This window comes from Thermochaetoides thermophila, assembly GCF_000221225.1.
Source record: "Thermochaetoides thermophila DSM 1495 unplaced genomic scaffold scf7180000011815, whole genome shotgun sequence".
Taxonomy (NCBI): Eukaryota; Fungi; Ascomycota; class Sordariomycetes; order Sordariales; family Chaetomiaceae; genus Thermochaetoides; species Thermochaetoides thermophila.
Window position 1 is genome coordinate 175,989 of NW_006383031.1, and position 15,443 is coordinate 191,431.

The window sequence follows — 15,443 nt, forward strand, 5'->3', positions numbered from 1 at the left end:
ATCTCTAATCGGAACTGATTACCAAATGATGTCCGCTCGGTCACTGCAGATCAAGACGAAGCAGGGGACTGGAGGGAGAAGAAGAGGCTGGAGAAACGGGAAATGGGAGCAGCAGACGAGGGGATGGACGCCCCCAATAAAGGGCTGGAATGCTCCAGGGGGTAGCCATGGAGCACGCTGTTGCCGGAATTCCACTTCAATCACATGCGAGAACGGTGCAACCTTAGAGCGCGCCTGCGGAGGCTGCCGCCCACAGCCCGTTTCCCGCTTTTACGGATTCGGCCATTGGCCGCACCTGGAACCTTAAAACCTAGGGTTCGGGGAACATTGGGGCACATGCACGTGGGGAGGATGTGGGAGCTGTGAGAGATTGCTGGTGTTTCTGGTAGTGGTGTAAGACTCCGTCTCACATCCATTGGTTCACTGGTTCACTGGCCGCACATGGAAATCATCGCCGCGGTGAGGTGCTGCGTGCGCCTCGGAGGGTTTGCGACGTCGGAGAGGGAGTTGTAGTCCGAGCACCTTCTCCCCGGACAGCCGGATATCAATTTGAATGGCAACCTGTCAACACCAAAAAATTTTTGAGATCAAGATGAGCTGATGAGAGACGCTCCAAACTGTATACGGATATTCTCGCAATTGTCAACCAGCTCTCAAGGCGAGCAAAGCTTCCAAATCGCGGGGCCAGGCTAGCGCAGAGCATGTGATTGTAACGGCGTTGGTGTCGTCCATTCGCGCTTCACAGTGGTCCTCGGCTGATGTCATGTTGGCACCAGCGCGTCTGGGCATGCTTGGCTCCAGCTTGGGGGGCATGATTGCAGGGGTGTGTGATGAGCCGAGGCAAAAATGGAACCCCCTGGTAGGACGGGACCCGGGGACGTTCCCCCGCGACATTCTTCTGATCCATGTGCGACAAGAATTGCAATGGGAGCAGCCCACGGTATTGATGATCTGCTTGGGATGCTGCCCTATCTCCGGTTGTTGTGCCTGTTAACCAGATCGGTAGTTGGCTGCATCAAAAGATTTTACCAGCTCGGCATTCGATATCCCGACTTTAAACCGTAGCTTCTGCACCTTCCATGAAGGAGAGGAATAATGATAGCAAATCCGGTCCCAACCATAGATGATCATCATCGTATCCTTCCAAAACACCTTCAACGCCGAATCCCACCCCCCGGAATCCGAGATAAGAGATGAAAATCCCCTAGAGAGACAACCAGAGGAACCGGCCCCTTGAGACAGAGACAACGGCCCTTAAGCAGCACCACGAGGCTTCGCCTTCTGCTTCGCCTTTTCCTTCTTCTCCTCCTTGGCCTTCTTCTTCCTCGCCTCAATTTGCTCCTCGATCTTGCGCTTCTGGGCCTGCTTCTCCGCTTCGGTCTTCGGGATGACCTTGAAGAAACCCTCGATGCGCGCCTGCTGCGCTCCTTTCAGATTTTTCTCTAGACGTTGCGCTCCGTTGCGAACACGGTCCTCCGAAAACCCCTTTTCCTTGACCAAGAACTGAACCAGCCCCTCGACATCTGGCTTCTCCCACTTGAAATCACACTCCGGGTCGTCTGCCTGCCGAACGTCGGGATTGAAGAACAGCTCGCGCGCATCCTGGTATGGCCAGTCTTCGGGGATGGTATAGCGCTTCTTGGGGTCGTTCTGGATAAACTCGACCACTTTCTCAAGGGAGCCGTGCTCACGGATCAGCTTGAGAGCGGTCGAAGGGCCGATCTTGGGGATTGGATCGAGGTAGTCGCAACCAAGGAGGATGCAGAGATCAACAAACTGTAAATACAGAAGGGTCAGTGTATCATGCAGAACATCGGCGCAAGGGGCATGTATCACTGTACCTGCTTCCTGTCCATGTTCAACCCTTCCAGCACCTTGTCCGTATGGATTTCCTGGATGGGCTCCTTGCGCTGCTCGGCAAAGGTAAGGTGCCGAAGAAGAATAGGGGTATTGAAGCACAGCGTATCCATATCCTCGCTAGCAGCAGCATAGACCTTGCCAGCACGCGCAAGCACGGCACACTGGGCTTCAGCCTCAGTCGGGGCAATGATGTACGGAATGCCCATCAGCTTCAGGAGTCGCTGGCATTCAGCGTTATGCTCTCTGGTGACACGCACTGTCCGGCGCGAGAACTTCTCAACATCCTCGGCCGTTCCTGTCTCCTTGGCCTCCTCGAGGTCCTCCTGTGCTTCTTGCTTCCGCTGGAAACGCTTGGCCAATTCTCCGGACTTGAGCTTGGGGGGCTTGCCGTCGAAGACGTAGAGTGGCTTGATACCAGCATCGACCATGCGGAGAGTGCGGTAGAACATGCCCATCAGATGTGATGTCGTTTCTCCGGCATCGTTCATGAGCTGTTGGCCGTCTGAGCGAACGGCAATCAGGAAGCTGTAGATGCTCATGGACCTGGTAACTAGTTAGGATGCAGCTCCAAAGAAAAGAGAAAGGGGATCGTACGCATCCTAGTAGCCCCATTGTCAGCTGGATTGTACGGAAAAGGTTGAAGCAACTGACCTACGATTGCGACTTTGCGGCCGAAATGTTGCTTGATCTCACCCTCCCTGATAGAGAGGGGAGCTTCCTCCTTGATAAGCTGGAAGAGATGTTTAATTCCCATTTTGGAAGACTAATTATTGCCCCGGTTTTTGTGTGCCTTGATAGTATGGATCTGACTCCGTTGAGGAACAACAGGAAGAAAAGGAGTCTGCAATGTGACGGCGCAGGTTGGCTTTTTTAGTATGATGTCACAAAAAGGAGGGAGAAGAGGGTTGGGAAACCTTGACGCGTATTAAGACGCGCTCGACCACCATGAAGTGGAGCCTTCAATTAAAGAACCGTGCAATCCGCGCAGGGAAGAAGGAACTTGCCCGGTCAGGCAGCAGCGTCTAGCCACAACGCACAGCCACAGGACCTGAGGTGAACTGTGGCAGGTGCCTATAATCAATCGCAGGCCATTGGATTGGTTTCTCCTCAGCCACGATTACGTCTCCAAAGGTTGGATGATTCATGTGGTCTTGACGGAAGCTGCCTGTTATGTGATTCTATCAGAGGAAAACCAGAGTATCATGCTAGGGAAAGCTATTGATGACTTGTGGCTAGTCGTCTGAGTCTTCACCACTTCCAGTCTTAAATTCAACTCCCGAGATCCCTATGTAATACATGGACGCCATCAATAACTAGATACAATGCAGTATTCAAATCAGATATGTACCGGATCCTCAAGGTGGCTTCTTCAATATTTCGTATGATTCATCCAATCACCCAAAGGTTTCGATATTAACTGGTATCCTCAAGGTGTATCCCCAGACGCCGCAGAAAACAAAATGAGCCAGTTGGGCAAAGATGCAACTTCGACCTGGGAAAAAAAAAAGTGATGTCTAAAAGCTGCCGGTTCGTGGAAGTGTCGCCAGACAAGCCTGCCCACGTGTTGTAATAGGCTCAAGGTGTAATTTTTCAAATGCTCCTGTGAACTCAGCAAAGGCGTCCCGCGCCCTGGACGTTGAAGGGCGAGGGATGCCCGCCCAGACATCGAATGAGATAGGTAAGCCTTGAGAACATTGACTTAGAAGTTTTCCTTGCCCCAAACAAAGGTGAAACTAATACATTCCATTAGTCTGTGATTCAGTCAGATGGGAAAGGATTCAACTTACTCAGGCTCGCTGTATTTGTTACAAAAGACATGCAGTGCGCTACCCAAGCCCTTAGGACCGCAGAAAAACACACCGCACTCGGCCGGGGAATGCAGCTTGCGGATACCCCTGAAGATCATATCCCAGTTGGGACGACCGAAGTTTGTCGGCGACCGCAAGCCAGTGATGGTGTCCTTGTCGGCGTTGGCATCGTTGACCATGATGTTCATAGCATCATCAGCCTTGATCTTCGCTGTCAGGTAGGTGTGGATCTCGATGCGATTGTCCACATCCTGGGCCTCAATAGCCAGCAGCAGCGAGCGGAACCACTCGAAGGAGCCGAAGTCACGGCAAACCCAGAAGAAGTAGACCTTGCTCAGCCGGGTCTTCTTCTGTGGGTAGTTCATCCGGTACCAGATAGATTTGAGAATCGAGGCAAACGGAGTGACACCGATACCGGCACCGACCAGCATGGCGATCTCGTACTTGAACACATCCTCGGACGCCGAGCCGAAGGGCCCGTCGATGTAGACACGCGGAAGGACACGCCGGAGAGCAGGATCCACCTCATCGTTGTCCTTGCTGACACCAACAACCTTGGACTGCTCGTTCTTCTTCTTGTCGAACTCGCAGCCCAGAGTCTCGGCGAGCGCCCTGGTGAAATCACCGACCACACGAATGTGAACAGAGATATAATCCTCCTCCGGGGCGCTCGTCAGGGTAAAAGGGTGGTACTGCCACAGCGAGACGGCAGGGCAACACAAGAAGATGTACTGCCCAGCACGGGTCTTGGTGTTCTCCTTCTTGATCTGGATTTCGACGACATTGCTGGGGTGTTGGATGACCTTAGTGATGTACGTCTTGTGGCGGCCACGGACCTCGCGAGCGACACGCTCGGCCAGATAGACGAAACCACCATACATCCAGTACTGCCAAAAGACACCGACGGCCTGAGTTCCGAAAGAGGTGCAGAAAGGCGCGAAGTCAGGCTGGATCATGCAGAATGCGCCGTGGATCGACCAGAAGAAGAAGAAAATGATGAACATGTGATGGGTATACCAGAATCGCTCGTAGTTCGCACGGCGAGGCTTCTCAATCGAGGTGAACACCATGCCCATCAAAGCAATCAGCATGATGTATCCAGTCCAGCCTGGACCGGACACCAGGTTAGCCACCAAAAACCCATAGAAACCGAGTTTTTGCTTCGCAGCGACCTGCGCCAAATTGTTCCAGTGGGCAATCGTATGAACCCAGGAGAAGAAGACGATCGACCATGCGGTGGTGATATGGAAGGTGATGTTTTTATCGAACTGGATGATACCGTTCAGAGGCGTTTGGCGAGCCAAAGAGATGAATGTGCGGCAAACGGGGAAGAGGATGAGCGCGACATCAACGTGAAGGACAAGGGCTGCAGAACGGGCAATCATGAATGTCGGGCCGAAGGTATCTCGCGCAATCTGTAGGTTATCCTTGAGCGAGTAATTGACGAAACCGAAGGCGAAGACTATAGCATGGAGCAGCATAAAGACGAAGACGAAGCTGTAGTAATGTTAGCATGATCCGTATCCTCTCACCGTTCGAATGCAATACCACAGGCATCACGTACATTCGACGATAACCCTCGTTGACCATCCAAACTTCAAACTTCTCCTTGGGACTCAGCTCTCTCTGCTTTTCCTGAGTCATCTCACCCGATAACAGCATACGAGTGAGAGGAGTCCATCTTGCCCTCTCCGAGTACTTCGTCGACCCGTTGCTCCCAGTGCTGTCCCGGTAGTTGTAGCTACCGTTGTAGCCTCCGTAACTCGCCATTTTCAATAAGCTAATTCCGTCTCTAACTAGAGAGCTTTGTCGGTAGGAACACCCCTCAATGAGTGTCGTCACTCAATCGACGGTGCTTGTCTAAATCCCTCCAATTCAGGGGCACTCAATGCCCGATGACGTCTTCAATCAAGCGATTATTAAACGACCGTAAGAGAAGCGAAGTGAATTAAATCGGAATCAGAACCTGCTGAACCGGCGAAAGAAGCTCATGCAAAAATCAGTCGAAAGTCGTTTCAATCGGGGGAAGTGAAAGTAAGGAACGAATATGGAGCCTGTGTCCGCCACGGGTGGCGAAGCGGGTGATGGTCAGCAACCAAGCTCCTCCAGATGCGAGTACTCGATCCGACGCGACGAAAATGGGAGAAAGGAGAGAAAGGGAAAAGAAGGGGAGGTCAAAGCAATGGACGCGGGGGGTGGTGCTTGGATTATGAGAGGCGCCAAGCACCTGGGACATCCAGAAACGTGGGCTGATTGTGTAGATCATACCTGTCCACGTATGTCACGTTTGTCTCGTCAGTCAACGGCAATTGTTCCGTCTTAGAGGGGTGTTCAAGGAAGAGCACAGATGAAAAAAAGGAGAAAGAAGAGAGCTTGACCACCTTCAGCAAGAGAAACAAGGTATCTGCTACCTTAAGGAAACGAAAAGTGACACTAGAAACGGACCTCGGAGAAAGGAATGATTGGTGAATGACTCGCCCTCGCCAAGGGGTACAAGCGACTGGCGCTACCTTTTGCTGGGGAAAACTGCGAGAACCCGCCCAGGGGTGCGTGCTCTGTGACATAATAACGAAAAAGGGGGGCAAAAGGTTAACAAAAGAGAGATCCAAGAGGCGACAATGGAACAATAAGAGATGCCAAGAACACCAGGATTGTTACAACGGTCGGTCTTCTCCAGAACAAAGGGAGCCGCACTAACGACATCAGGTTAGAGTCTTCCCTTTTACGGTACTTTAAGTGTCTCGACAAGCAGGCTGTCGGGGCCCCTGCGCTACTGTCGAGCTGCGATCCAGATCCTAGGCTATCTTGCCAATGCGCCATCAGTTCCAATGGTGTTAAGGGATGTTCATTTTGAGGCTGGCTCATCATCCTTTGATAACAGCTCTATTACGAATAAAATTTTGAACTCAACCTTTCTAGTTCAAAAAGGCGTTTGAATTGGTTCATATTATGTCTGCAATGCCTCAATATACCAAAACCAAATAGGGATCCCAAGACATCGATAAAAAAACAATATCTCACCACTCTGAAGTCACTCAAGTCCCAGCCCGCATCACTTCTTCCTGACGGCCAATTGAATGCTCATTCGCGAGGTAACCCCCGTTATCCTGGCCTTTCCTGAAGCAGGCGGCAAAGACTGGCTCAATGGCTTGGCCATCTGCCAAGACATCACCCCACTCACCCCACGGCAGATTTCCGGCGTCTTCTAATTGGCTGAACCTCAACAGGGGCCCTGTTGATGCGTTGCGCCTCTTGTTTCGGCCAGGGTTCTGACACACACGCCGCGATTCAAGTTCAGACCCAACCTCCATGGCCGCCGGAACGAGCCTGCACAATGCTGTAATGGCTTCCCGTCTCCATGTCCTGACGGGAGTGCAATGCATCAGTGGGATCAGATCGTATCCATAGGTGCGCTTCCCAATATTCATCCTCAAGGAGACGCAGGCCGTCACGTAGGCCGTCACACGTTCGAGTGAATGGGCTTATGGAGTTTCCGGCAGTTTTCGACCTGACCTGCCCTGCCCTGCCCAGAGTAGCGCAACTACCATTCGACCCGGACTTGGTCTCAACGGGTGCGAGGCAGTCTATGGGTGAACGTTTGCCCGTGTTCGCTTGGCTGGCCGGCCAGTAACGGGAGCGCCCGAGTGCAACATAAGGCGCTTCCCGATGCAGAAGGGGGGATCTTTCTGCAGCCCAAACCAGACCATAGGTCTCTATGCCGTGGTCTTGGGACATGTTCCTGGCAGGACTTCTGTCAAAATTGGCACCAAGTAGGAAGTAGCCAGTATCTGAAGAGACTAATGGCCTGTACTTGATCTACCGTGACAGTTCATGAAATTGGCGTCTGAAGTATGACTTATCACTTTTCCGAGGAATATACTCTATTTTCCTATTCAACTTAAGATGCGATCCGTATCGTCAAAATTTACTTCCTTACTAAACCTCGCCATATCCCTCCGAGCCAACGAGACCAACATCTTAAAAAAATCTAGTTCTTTCTGGCATTCCTACTCTTCAGTGGAATAGCAGCTACGAGCCGCTGCCTACGGAGCCCTATCCTTGAGTGAGCACTTCCAGCTCATACCTTACAGACAGCGTCAAGTACCCCGGCCTTTCCTCGATCTTCAGCCGGGACAAGAAGGGGCCCCATCCCATCCTGCAGATCGATCGCTAATCGTTCGGCTCCGTCGCCCCGGAAGATTACCTAAGGCCCAGATCCAGGTCAGACAATCTAATTCACAAGATCGGGGCGGAGTACGGTCCGGCTCGTGTTAAGAGGGCCCGCTTCGTTGCTGCTATGCCTCGAATTGTGGCCGCGAAGGTGTCCTCGTGGACAGCTTGAGCGACTCTGTCGCTTTAATATTGATCACAGGCGTTTCGAGGACATGACGAGTTCATTGTCACATCTCAGATTGGGTTGAGTGAAACTTTTTGTGCGTACTGCTTCAGGGACTTGTTTTTATCTAGTGTTTACAAGATAACCTCATGCGAGAGGGTCTGCATTTTGAAGGAGCCTCTCGACCTTGCCTGGCCTTCTCCCACTTAGCGCTTAACCTTTCGACCAAGCCAGGCCAGTCACTCTACGAGTTTAGTTCATCGAGCCCCTGTCCATGGCCTTAACGGGTGCCACACGATGCTGGGGCACGACGAGACAGCGTTCTGTCCTACGCCAAACCGAACAGTCACTGGACATTGTGCGGATAACGTATCCAACTTGAGAGTAATGCTCCATGTTCATGATAAGGAAAGGCTAGGTGCAATTTGGTGGGAATACGAAACGCAACACGTAACCGCTGTACTCCAAATGATAGGGATAGTCAGAGATGCATGCAATTCCGCAACCTTTCCGAAGACTTGACTAGGTGATGCAGTGTGATTAGATGCCGGTCGCTCATGATACCTTTACTATCCCCATAACTGCTGCCAATTGACCAACGAACGACAATACGTTCAGGTGTACCTCATGTTCCTCCAAATCAAAGGCTCCCTCCCCAACTGCAGGCCAACAACAGACTGCCCCTAAAATCCCAGTACGGCAGTTGCCCCTACGCAAGGGTCGGTCACGGGCTGGCGCAGGGGATAACAGAACTCAAGTATCGTCGACCATGCAGCCAAATCAACGCACGCACACCTCGTCACCGCTTGGTTAGACCGCGTACTTGCGGGTCCACTCACGAGCCGTCTGCTCGTACTTCGCACGATCCGTCTTGTACACGTGGGCGATCTCAGGGACGAGCGGATCGTCAGGATTCGGGTCCGTAAGCATCGAGCAGATCGACAGCAGGACTGCGAGATGCGTTAAGATACCATTTCGGGAACCTGTCCATGAGGAACACATACCCTTAGATATGGTGAGCGCAGGGCTCCACTGATCACGGAGAATGTCTAGGCAAATGCTGCCATTGGCATTAATGTTGGGATGGTAGATCCTCGTCGTGAAGTGCACTTTTGGCGGCTTGAATGGGTAGTCCGTAGGGAATGTAATCTGAAGGAAGAAGACACCGCCAGCATACGGCGAGTCAGCCTGCGGAAGAGTGTTAGCGTAAGGCCCATTATCAGAATATGCCGTCTCTTGAGGACACTTACAGGACCCATAATTGTGGCCTGCCATTGGAACTACACAAAAATTAGTGTTAGCATGCCGCATCAACTACTGAATCCAACGCGTTTTGCTGCGGAGGACTGCGAAACGAAATATCACAACGGCGGGGTTGCAGGCAGACATACAAGATCATCGCCAGCAGGGCCGGCGGAGCAGGACGACGGCGGGTCACTGGAAAAACTATGTTAGCCCCCAAAATCCATTATTCTGACATCAAAAAAATCATTTCGAGGCGCTCGTAGACGATAATCAGCCTTGGCATTGCTGCTGGGAATCCCTCTCAGTGTGGCCCCACTGCATATGTGTGCAATTGAATGACGGCACCCAAGGCTCCCACCACGTTGATCGGCGTCGACGAGCAAAATGGAATCCAGAATGGCGACATACCGGCCGAGGTCAGCGAGTTCCTTGTTGATGCGCTTCAGAGCCATGTCTGTGTATGTGTGATGGGGATGATGTGGAAAGAAAAGAGGAGTGTCGTCAAGCGGCTGGGTGCTGCTGGATTTGAGGCGTTGTCAGCGTTCCGCTGTAGAAGGGTACAGAATCCGAGTGAACCGGGCACAGAAGTGCGAGCGCAGATAACTGCGAGGAGGCAGAAAATTTCTTTGCAGCGCGCGACGGGATGATTGGAACCGGGGAACTCACCTACAAACAGTGAGTTTTCAGGCACAGTCGAGTTGGATATGGTTGGCAAAAGGGATGATCGAGGAAAGTCAGGAGTGTGTTGGGATCCGAGTTGTCGAAGGTTGCAGGAGGGAAGAGAGCGGGGGAAGAGTGGGCGGGTCGACAAAGGCGGTTTAGGCCCACTCTACGCCCACTCTGCCAAAGGCTGGACAGACCAAGGAATTTTCAGGCAAGCGCGAGCCGCCGGGTCAGGCTTCGATGCCCAATCGCCAATCAGGAAGTGGGATCCTGTTTGCCTGTCCGAGACGCCACCGCAATTCCACCTGATTCACTGCTAACGTGACCGCACTGAGCGCCGGGCTTACAGCTGCTAACGGAGAGGGGCGCAGCAACAGGGCACGGCTGGGCAGCAATGCTGGCTTTGGAATATTATGTACAGCGCTGCGGTTCAGTTAGGATACGAATGTACCATAGTACATGCTGCATGCCTGGATCTTTTTTTTCCAGCCACTCGTTGTGAAGTCTAGGTATTTGTCCCAATCTGCCCGGTTGGTGGTCGGTGAGACCGGAAGCGTGAGGCGCGCGGGTCCGGCGACCTTGGTGATATCAAAGCGGCGGCAGCAAGACTGAAACGGAAGTATAGTCACATGATGACCAGCCAGCCCCCAAAGAAATCAACAGGAACGAGATGGAAAACAATCCGAGAGGATATCTGCACTATCAATAAGAAGCAGCGACATCAATGGACCAGACGGTACGGACTGAGGCACGGAGATGTGCATGCCTGTCTGTCCTCGATCCTACATATGTGTACATGAACCATTACTCCATGTATTTTTTTCTTGACTCTGGTTTGATGCGACCTTGCCGCCATCCGTTGCCGGTGTGTAGATGTCAACGGCCGCCGTTCCATTCATTAAACAATCAACAACGATTGCCCTGAGCCGGCCGAGTCCGACATGCTTTGTCCGAGAGTACAGAGTGTATTTACCTGCATGATCATTGAAACCAAGTTGTTGAGCCATATATACAATGCTGAAGGCATTTGATATCTTAGACAAAAGCCTGAATACCAGTAATGGCTCTGCCCAGGATAAGAGCTTCAAAAAGGGGTATCAAGTCAGCATTCATACCAAAAGTTGTGGCGTTGTGGTACGGGGTACATACTATGGATATCACTCTGCCCCTCATAAGTCTGCGTAACATAAAGGTTGGCCACATGGCGTCCAATATGATACTCATCGCTAACGGCATTGCCGCCAAAGATCTCCTGAAGCACGCGCGCATTCCACAAAGCTCGGTCGCAGTTCTGCCGCTTGATCATGCTAATCATCTCAGGCGTGGCCTTGCCTTCGTCCTTGAGCCGGCCGACCTGGATGGCCGCAAGAACACCGTAAGCAGCATCCGTCGTGGCATCAGCCAATTTCTTCTGCACGAGCTGGTACTTGGCCAGAGGGTTGCCCTTGAACTGCCTGCGCTCGAGGGCGTACGTGCGGGCCCGAGCAATACAGTCCTCGAGAGCGCCCATGACACCGAGGGCGATGCCATATCTGGCACTGTTTAGGCAGGTGAAGGGTCCCTTGAGGCCCTCGACGTCAGGGAACATGTGCTCCTTGGGGACGGGGCAGTCCTCCAGATGAATCATGCCCGTGATTGAGGCGCGCAGGCCAGTCTTGTTCTTGATGGCAGGGGTCTCGAGGGCGCCTGGAGGGCACATGCTCCTGTCAACGAGGAAGCCCCGGATCTTGCCGGTCTCCTGCAGTCTGGCCCAGACGACGAGAACATCCGCGATGGGTGAGTTCGTGATCCAAGTCTTGGATCCCTTGAGGAGGTAGTAGCCCTGCTTGGTGGGATGCTCGCGGGCAGTCGTCTCCATAGAGCCCGGATCACTACCGTGGTTGGGCTCGGTAAGGCCAAAGGCGCCAATGATCTTTCCCTTGGCTAGCTGAGGGAGATACTTCTCCTTCAGCTCCTCAGTGCCAAAGTCATGGATGGCACCCATCACCAGGGAGGACTGAACAGACATGCCGCTGCGGTAGCCGCTGTCCACGCGCTCGACGGCGCGGGTAATCAGGGCACTGGCAACGGTCGATACACCGGCACAACCATATCCCTTGATAGTAGCACCGAGAAGGCCCAGTTCGCCCATCTCTTGCAAAATCTTGGGATCATAGTGCTCATCCCGATAGGCCTCTGTGCCACCAGTGTCAGCTGACTAAGGGTTCGAGAATTCATGACCATGAGTGAATGGACAATATCCTACGCAGGACTCGCGGTGCCAGATGCTCCTGACAGTAGCGCTCAGCCATCTCAGAGATGGCCAGTTCCTCCTCCGTGAGCAAATTCTTTGCATTCAATGGGTCTTCCCAGTTGAACTGGGGAGCCGCCGAAGCAGAGGAAGCATAGCTCCGAGCGCTGTAAGCCGGGCGGGCAAGAAGGGCCCGGCGAGGGAAGTGTCTGCAGAGAAGCCTCGACATGATGATTGCTTGTGAATTGAATCACTTCGAGGAGAGCAGTGGCATTGAGGAGAGACAGGAGGGAGATCCCGGCCTTTCGCCGGAACCACCGATGGACTGAAGTCTATCGGCGTTGGTCCGCGGCAACCCGTGGAGTAACACCCCGCCGCTGCTAGCCGGTTCGGCTGTTCGGGACCGATTAACGCGAGGTCGTGGGTTAGGGTTGATCAAGAGGCTGGTCTCTCTCAACGTCAACACTCACCGTCTTTTTCTTGGGCAGGAACTGCGATACCCGATATTAAAACTCCTGTCAGGTTTTGTGGCCGTTAGAGAGAGATCATTCTTCAAACCGCAGCGTATTACTCGGAAGACAGGCTGCTAAATGAGAACAAGCCATATGCTTTCCACGCAAGCCCCAGGAAACCGTATGGATCTCAATCCAACATGATGAATGCCGTGAAGCCAAACTCTATCCAAATAACAATATTTCTCGTACATTAAAAACACAAAACGGCAAACCGAACCCTTCCCAAATCACCTCCCCGTATCATTCATAGCCACCATCTCATATTCACCGGCGCCATCTCTCCCTCTCCCTCTCCCCCTTCCCCTCGAAAACCCCTGTTCCTCATCACCTCCCATACCCCCATCCCCAACACCATCTCCTCCATCTCCATTCCCTCCAGCCGCTGTTGACGATGCTGCAATGCCGCCACCGCCAAAAGAGAAAGTAGGTTTCAATTCGCGATGGCGGCATCCCCAGGTAGCTATAGCAACGGACACTGCGCTTGCCGCAGCCATGGCCACCCACCACGCTGTATTGCGTGGCAGTTGACCAGAATATATTGTCACGACAACCAGATGGATGGCATGCATGGATAGCGCGAAGTCAAGCACGAGCTTGGAGCGCCCGATTAGGACTACGATGGCGGCGGCCCTGTTGATATGTCAGCCTTAGTTCCGCGACATGTTGGAAAGAGAAACTCGATAAAGTAGGTAGAGTTTACATCAACAAACCCCCATCTAATACCCAAATAAACCCCATCAGCCAGCCCTGCGTTGTATCTCCGCGGACAGCATCCCATCCAAAGATGAGATCTAGACTGAACTTGGTGCCCGCGACCAGCGCGGTGAAGAGGAAGAGGATTAGGGCGGCGAAGTAATAGAGTGATTGGAGGGCGACAATTTGGCTGAAGATGCGCAGCGGCGGGAGCTCGCTAAGGGCGCCGGCGCGCGGGGGCCGCCGGCGACGGGCCATTATGTTGACTTTTCTTGGGTCAGGTGGTTTTGGTTGATAGGGAGTAAGTTGTGTGCGGCTAGTCGCAATGAAGACGGGATGCGCAGAGCCGTGCGAAGGTAAGTAGGTATTGTAGCGTGGTCAAAGATAGCTCGCCCGGAAAGAAGCAGAAGAGGCGGCGTTGTTAATATCCCTGATGTAGAGTTCGTCTTGTTCTGTTCGGGATTTGCGTCAACGGTTAAGGGGCTTCGTCTTCGGTAGTGAGTCGTGAAGTCAAGGTAGGTAACTTGGCGCTTTGTGGTTTGTGTCCAGGTCCGCTGTCGCCTGTGCGGTCGCAAGCGATTTTGCCGTTGTGCGATAAGGACGCCACGTCTAATTGTCGATCTTGAGATACGTTACTGTTGTTGATGTCTCCTGGTTTCACAAGCTCTGTCCAGTCCCGTAAGACAACACCCATCCCCATCTCGAAGCCTCTGACCGTTGCAAGCCTCTAATTACGTAATCTCAGAGAACCCAGGGTCAGCCTATTCGGTGCCCCACTTAGTTGGCTTGGCATTCGCAGATTACGGTGGGGCCGGCTGAAGGTTGCTGCGGAAGATCCCGCATGAGCTTCAACACCAAGCTTCGAAGTTCAAGACAGGCGTCAACGCTCTCAACAGCAGTTTTAAGAAGGGACTCCATATCAATCTCCTACTCAATCACCATTCCATCTAGATCAATTTCAACCCAATCACCATCTCGATTCCAAGAGTCCAGTCCAAACTGCTCAACATGGGCTTATTCGGCCTGTTCCAATCCGAAGAAGACAAGCGGGCGGAAGAGATCCGCAAGGGCACCGTTGCGCCAACGCGTGCTGAGAGACAAAAATGCTGGGCCTCGAGGGACCTCTTCTACGCCTGTCTCGACAAGCATAACATTATTGATCCTATAAAGGATGAGAAGGCTGCTACGAAGAAGTGCTCTTCAGAAAATGCTGCGTTCGAGAGGGATTGCGCGGCTCAATGGGTATGTTACCTGCCAACATCTTGAAGTTTATATTTTCTTTTTTTTTGTTGTGTGTGTGTGTGTGCGCGCGTGTGTTAGAAGATGGAAATGCTGACTTTCATTTTGCGGCCAGGTCACATACTTCAAGAAGTGGAGGGTGCAAGATATCCAGAAGAAGGCCAGGTTGAAGGAACTCGAGGCTCAGGGAGCGTACAAGATGGATGTCCAGACAGAGTTTGCGCCCAAGAAGGATTGAGAGACCATATCATTAGGGGTTGATCTTGAGGCTTGAAATGCGTGATCCTCATGTACAATATAGGACAGCCTGTGTAATGATTCTGTAAAATTAAGGGAATAGGCTTGGGAGTTGTCGGCATGTATGTGGGCATGTATGTGTATTCATCAAATACTACTTGTGTAAACGTCTTGTTTGAGTTACGCACATGCTTGATGCCTTGGGGTCTCGAGACTCACGGTTAAGAGCAATGATATCAGAGGAAATATGCAACTTTTTTCAGTCAACGTCTACAAGGTATCACCATAGCTACATACCCCGCAGGCATAACGACCTATCCGTTTTGCCCAGAGCTGCCCGTCTTGTCTTCCCATCATTCCATTCTTCAACAACCTTCACCAACTTTACCAACTTAACTTCACTCATCCCTGCACCGCGACTCCAACTTAACATGATAGACAATGAAAACACGAAGCGAAATGAAGTCTTCAAAAACGAACGACTCTGCCAACGAATGAATGAATCAAGAAAACGGAGGAGGCACAGTAATGGACATAGAAGTCCAGGTTTTCACAGCATATACCAATTGGCATGTCTGTCTGTCTGTCCATGAGGAAAATCTGATCTAATTTCTAGC

General features: G+C 52.2%; 6 protein-coding genes across 6 annotated transcripts; 1 reads left to right on the forward strand and 5 right to left on the reverse strand.

Annotated features, from left to right (window-relative positions):
* Positions 1–1,254: 1,254 nt before the first annotated feature.
* On the reverse strand, positions 1,255–2,614 carry CTHT_0016650 (uncharacterized protein; the record flags this gene model as incomplete). The annotated part of the gene is made up of 4 exons (XM_006692104.1): positions 1,255–1,776; positions 1,842–2,403; positions 2,455–2,459; positions 2,516–2,614. 4 exons carry the CDS (start codon positions 2,612–2,614, stop codon positions 1,255–1,257), a joined length of 1,188 nt encoding a protein of 395 aa, XP_006692167.1.
* Positions 2,615–3,559: 945 nt separating this feature from the next.
* Positions 3,560–5,438, reverse strand: CTHT_0016660 (uncharacterized protein; the record flags this gene model as incomplete). The annotated part of the gene is made up of 3 exons (XM_006692105.1): positions 3,560–3,593; positions 3,648–5,165; positions 5,233–5,438. 3 exons carry the CDS (start codon positions 5,436–5,438, stop codon positions 3,560–3,562), a joined length of 1,758 nt encoding a protein of 585 aa, XP_006692168.1.
* A 3,376-nt stretch (positions 5,439–8,814) lies between these two features.
* Positions 8,815–9,701, reverse strand: CTHT_0016670 (putative ubiquitin protein; the record flags this gene model as incomplete). Its single annotated transcript, XM_006692106.1, has 5 exons — positions 8,815–8,954; positions 9,009–9,192; positions 9,255–9,284; positions 9,396–9,441; positions 9,658–9,701. 5 exons carry the CDS (start codon positions 9,699–9,701, stop codon positions 8,815–8,817), a joined length of 444 nt encoding a protein of 147 aa, XP_006692169.1.
* Positions 9,702–10,947: 1,246 nt separating this feature from the next.
* Positions 10,948–12,371, reverse strand: CTHT_0016680 (mitochondrial glutaryl-CoA dehydrogenase-like protein; the record flags this gene model as incomplete). Its single annotated transcript, XM_006692107.1, has 3 exons — positions 10,948–10,994; positions 11,062–12,087; positions 12,158–12,371. The coding sequence occupies 3 exons, from the start codon at positions 12,369–12,371 to the stop codon at positions 10,948–10,950; spliced, it is 1,287 nt and encodes a 428-aa protein (XP_006692170.1).
* A 513-nt stretch (positions 12,372–12,884) lies between these two features.
* CTHT_0016690 (putative integral membrane protein) lies at positions 12,885–13,608 on the reverse strand (the record flags this gene model as incomplete). Its single annotated transcript, XM_006692108.1, has 2 exons — positions 12,885–13,287; positions 13,391–13,608. 2 exons carry the CDS (start codon positions 13,606–13,608, stop codon positions 12,885–12,887), a joined length of 621 nt encoding a protein of 206 aa, XP_006692171.1.
* A 750-nt stretch (positions 13,609–14,358) lies between these two features.
* On the forward strand, positions 14,359–14,827 carry CTHT_0016700 (oxidoreductase-like protein; the record flags this gene model as incomplete). The annotated part of the gene is made up of 2 exons (XM_006692109.1): positions 14,359–14,592; positions 14,705–14,827. The coding sequence occupies 2 exons, from the start codon at positions 14,359–14,361 to the stop codon at positions 14,825–14,827; spliced, it is 357 nt and encodes a 118-aa protein (XP_006692172.1).
* Between the last annotated feature and the right edge of the window lie 616 nt (positions 14,828–15,443).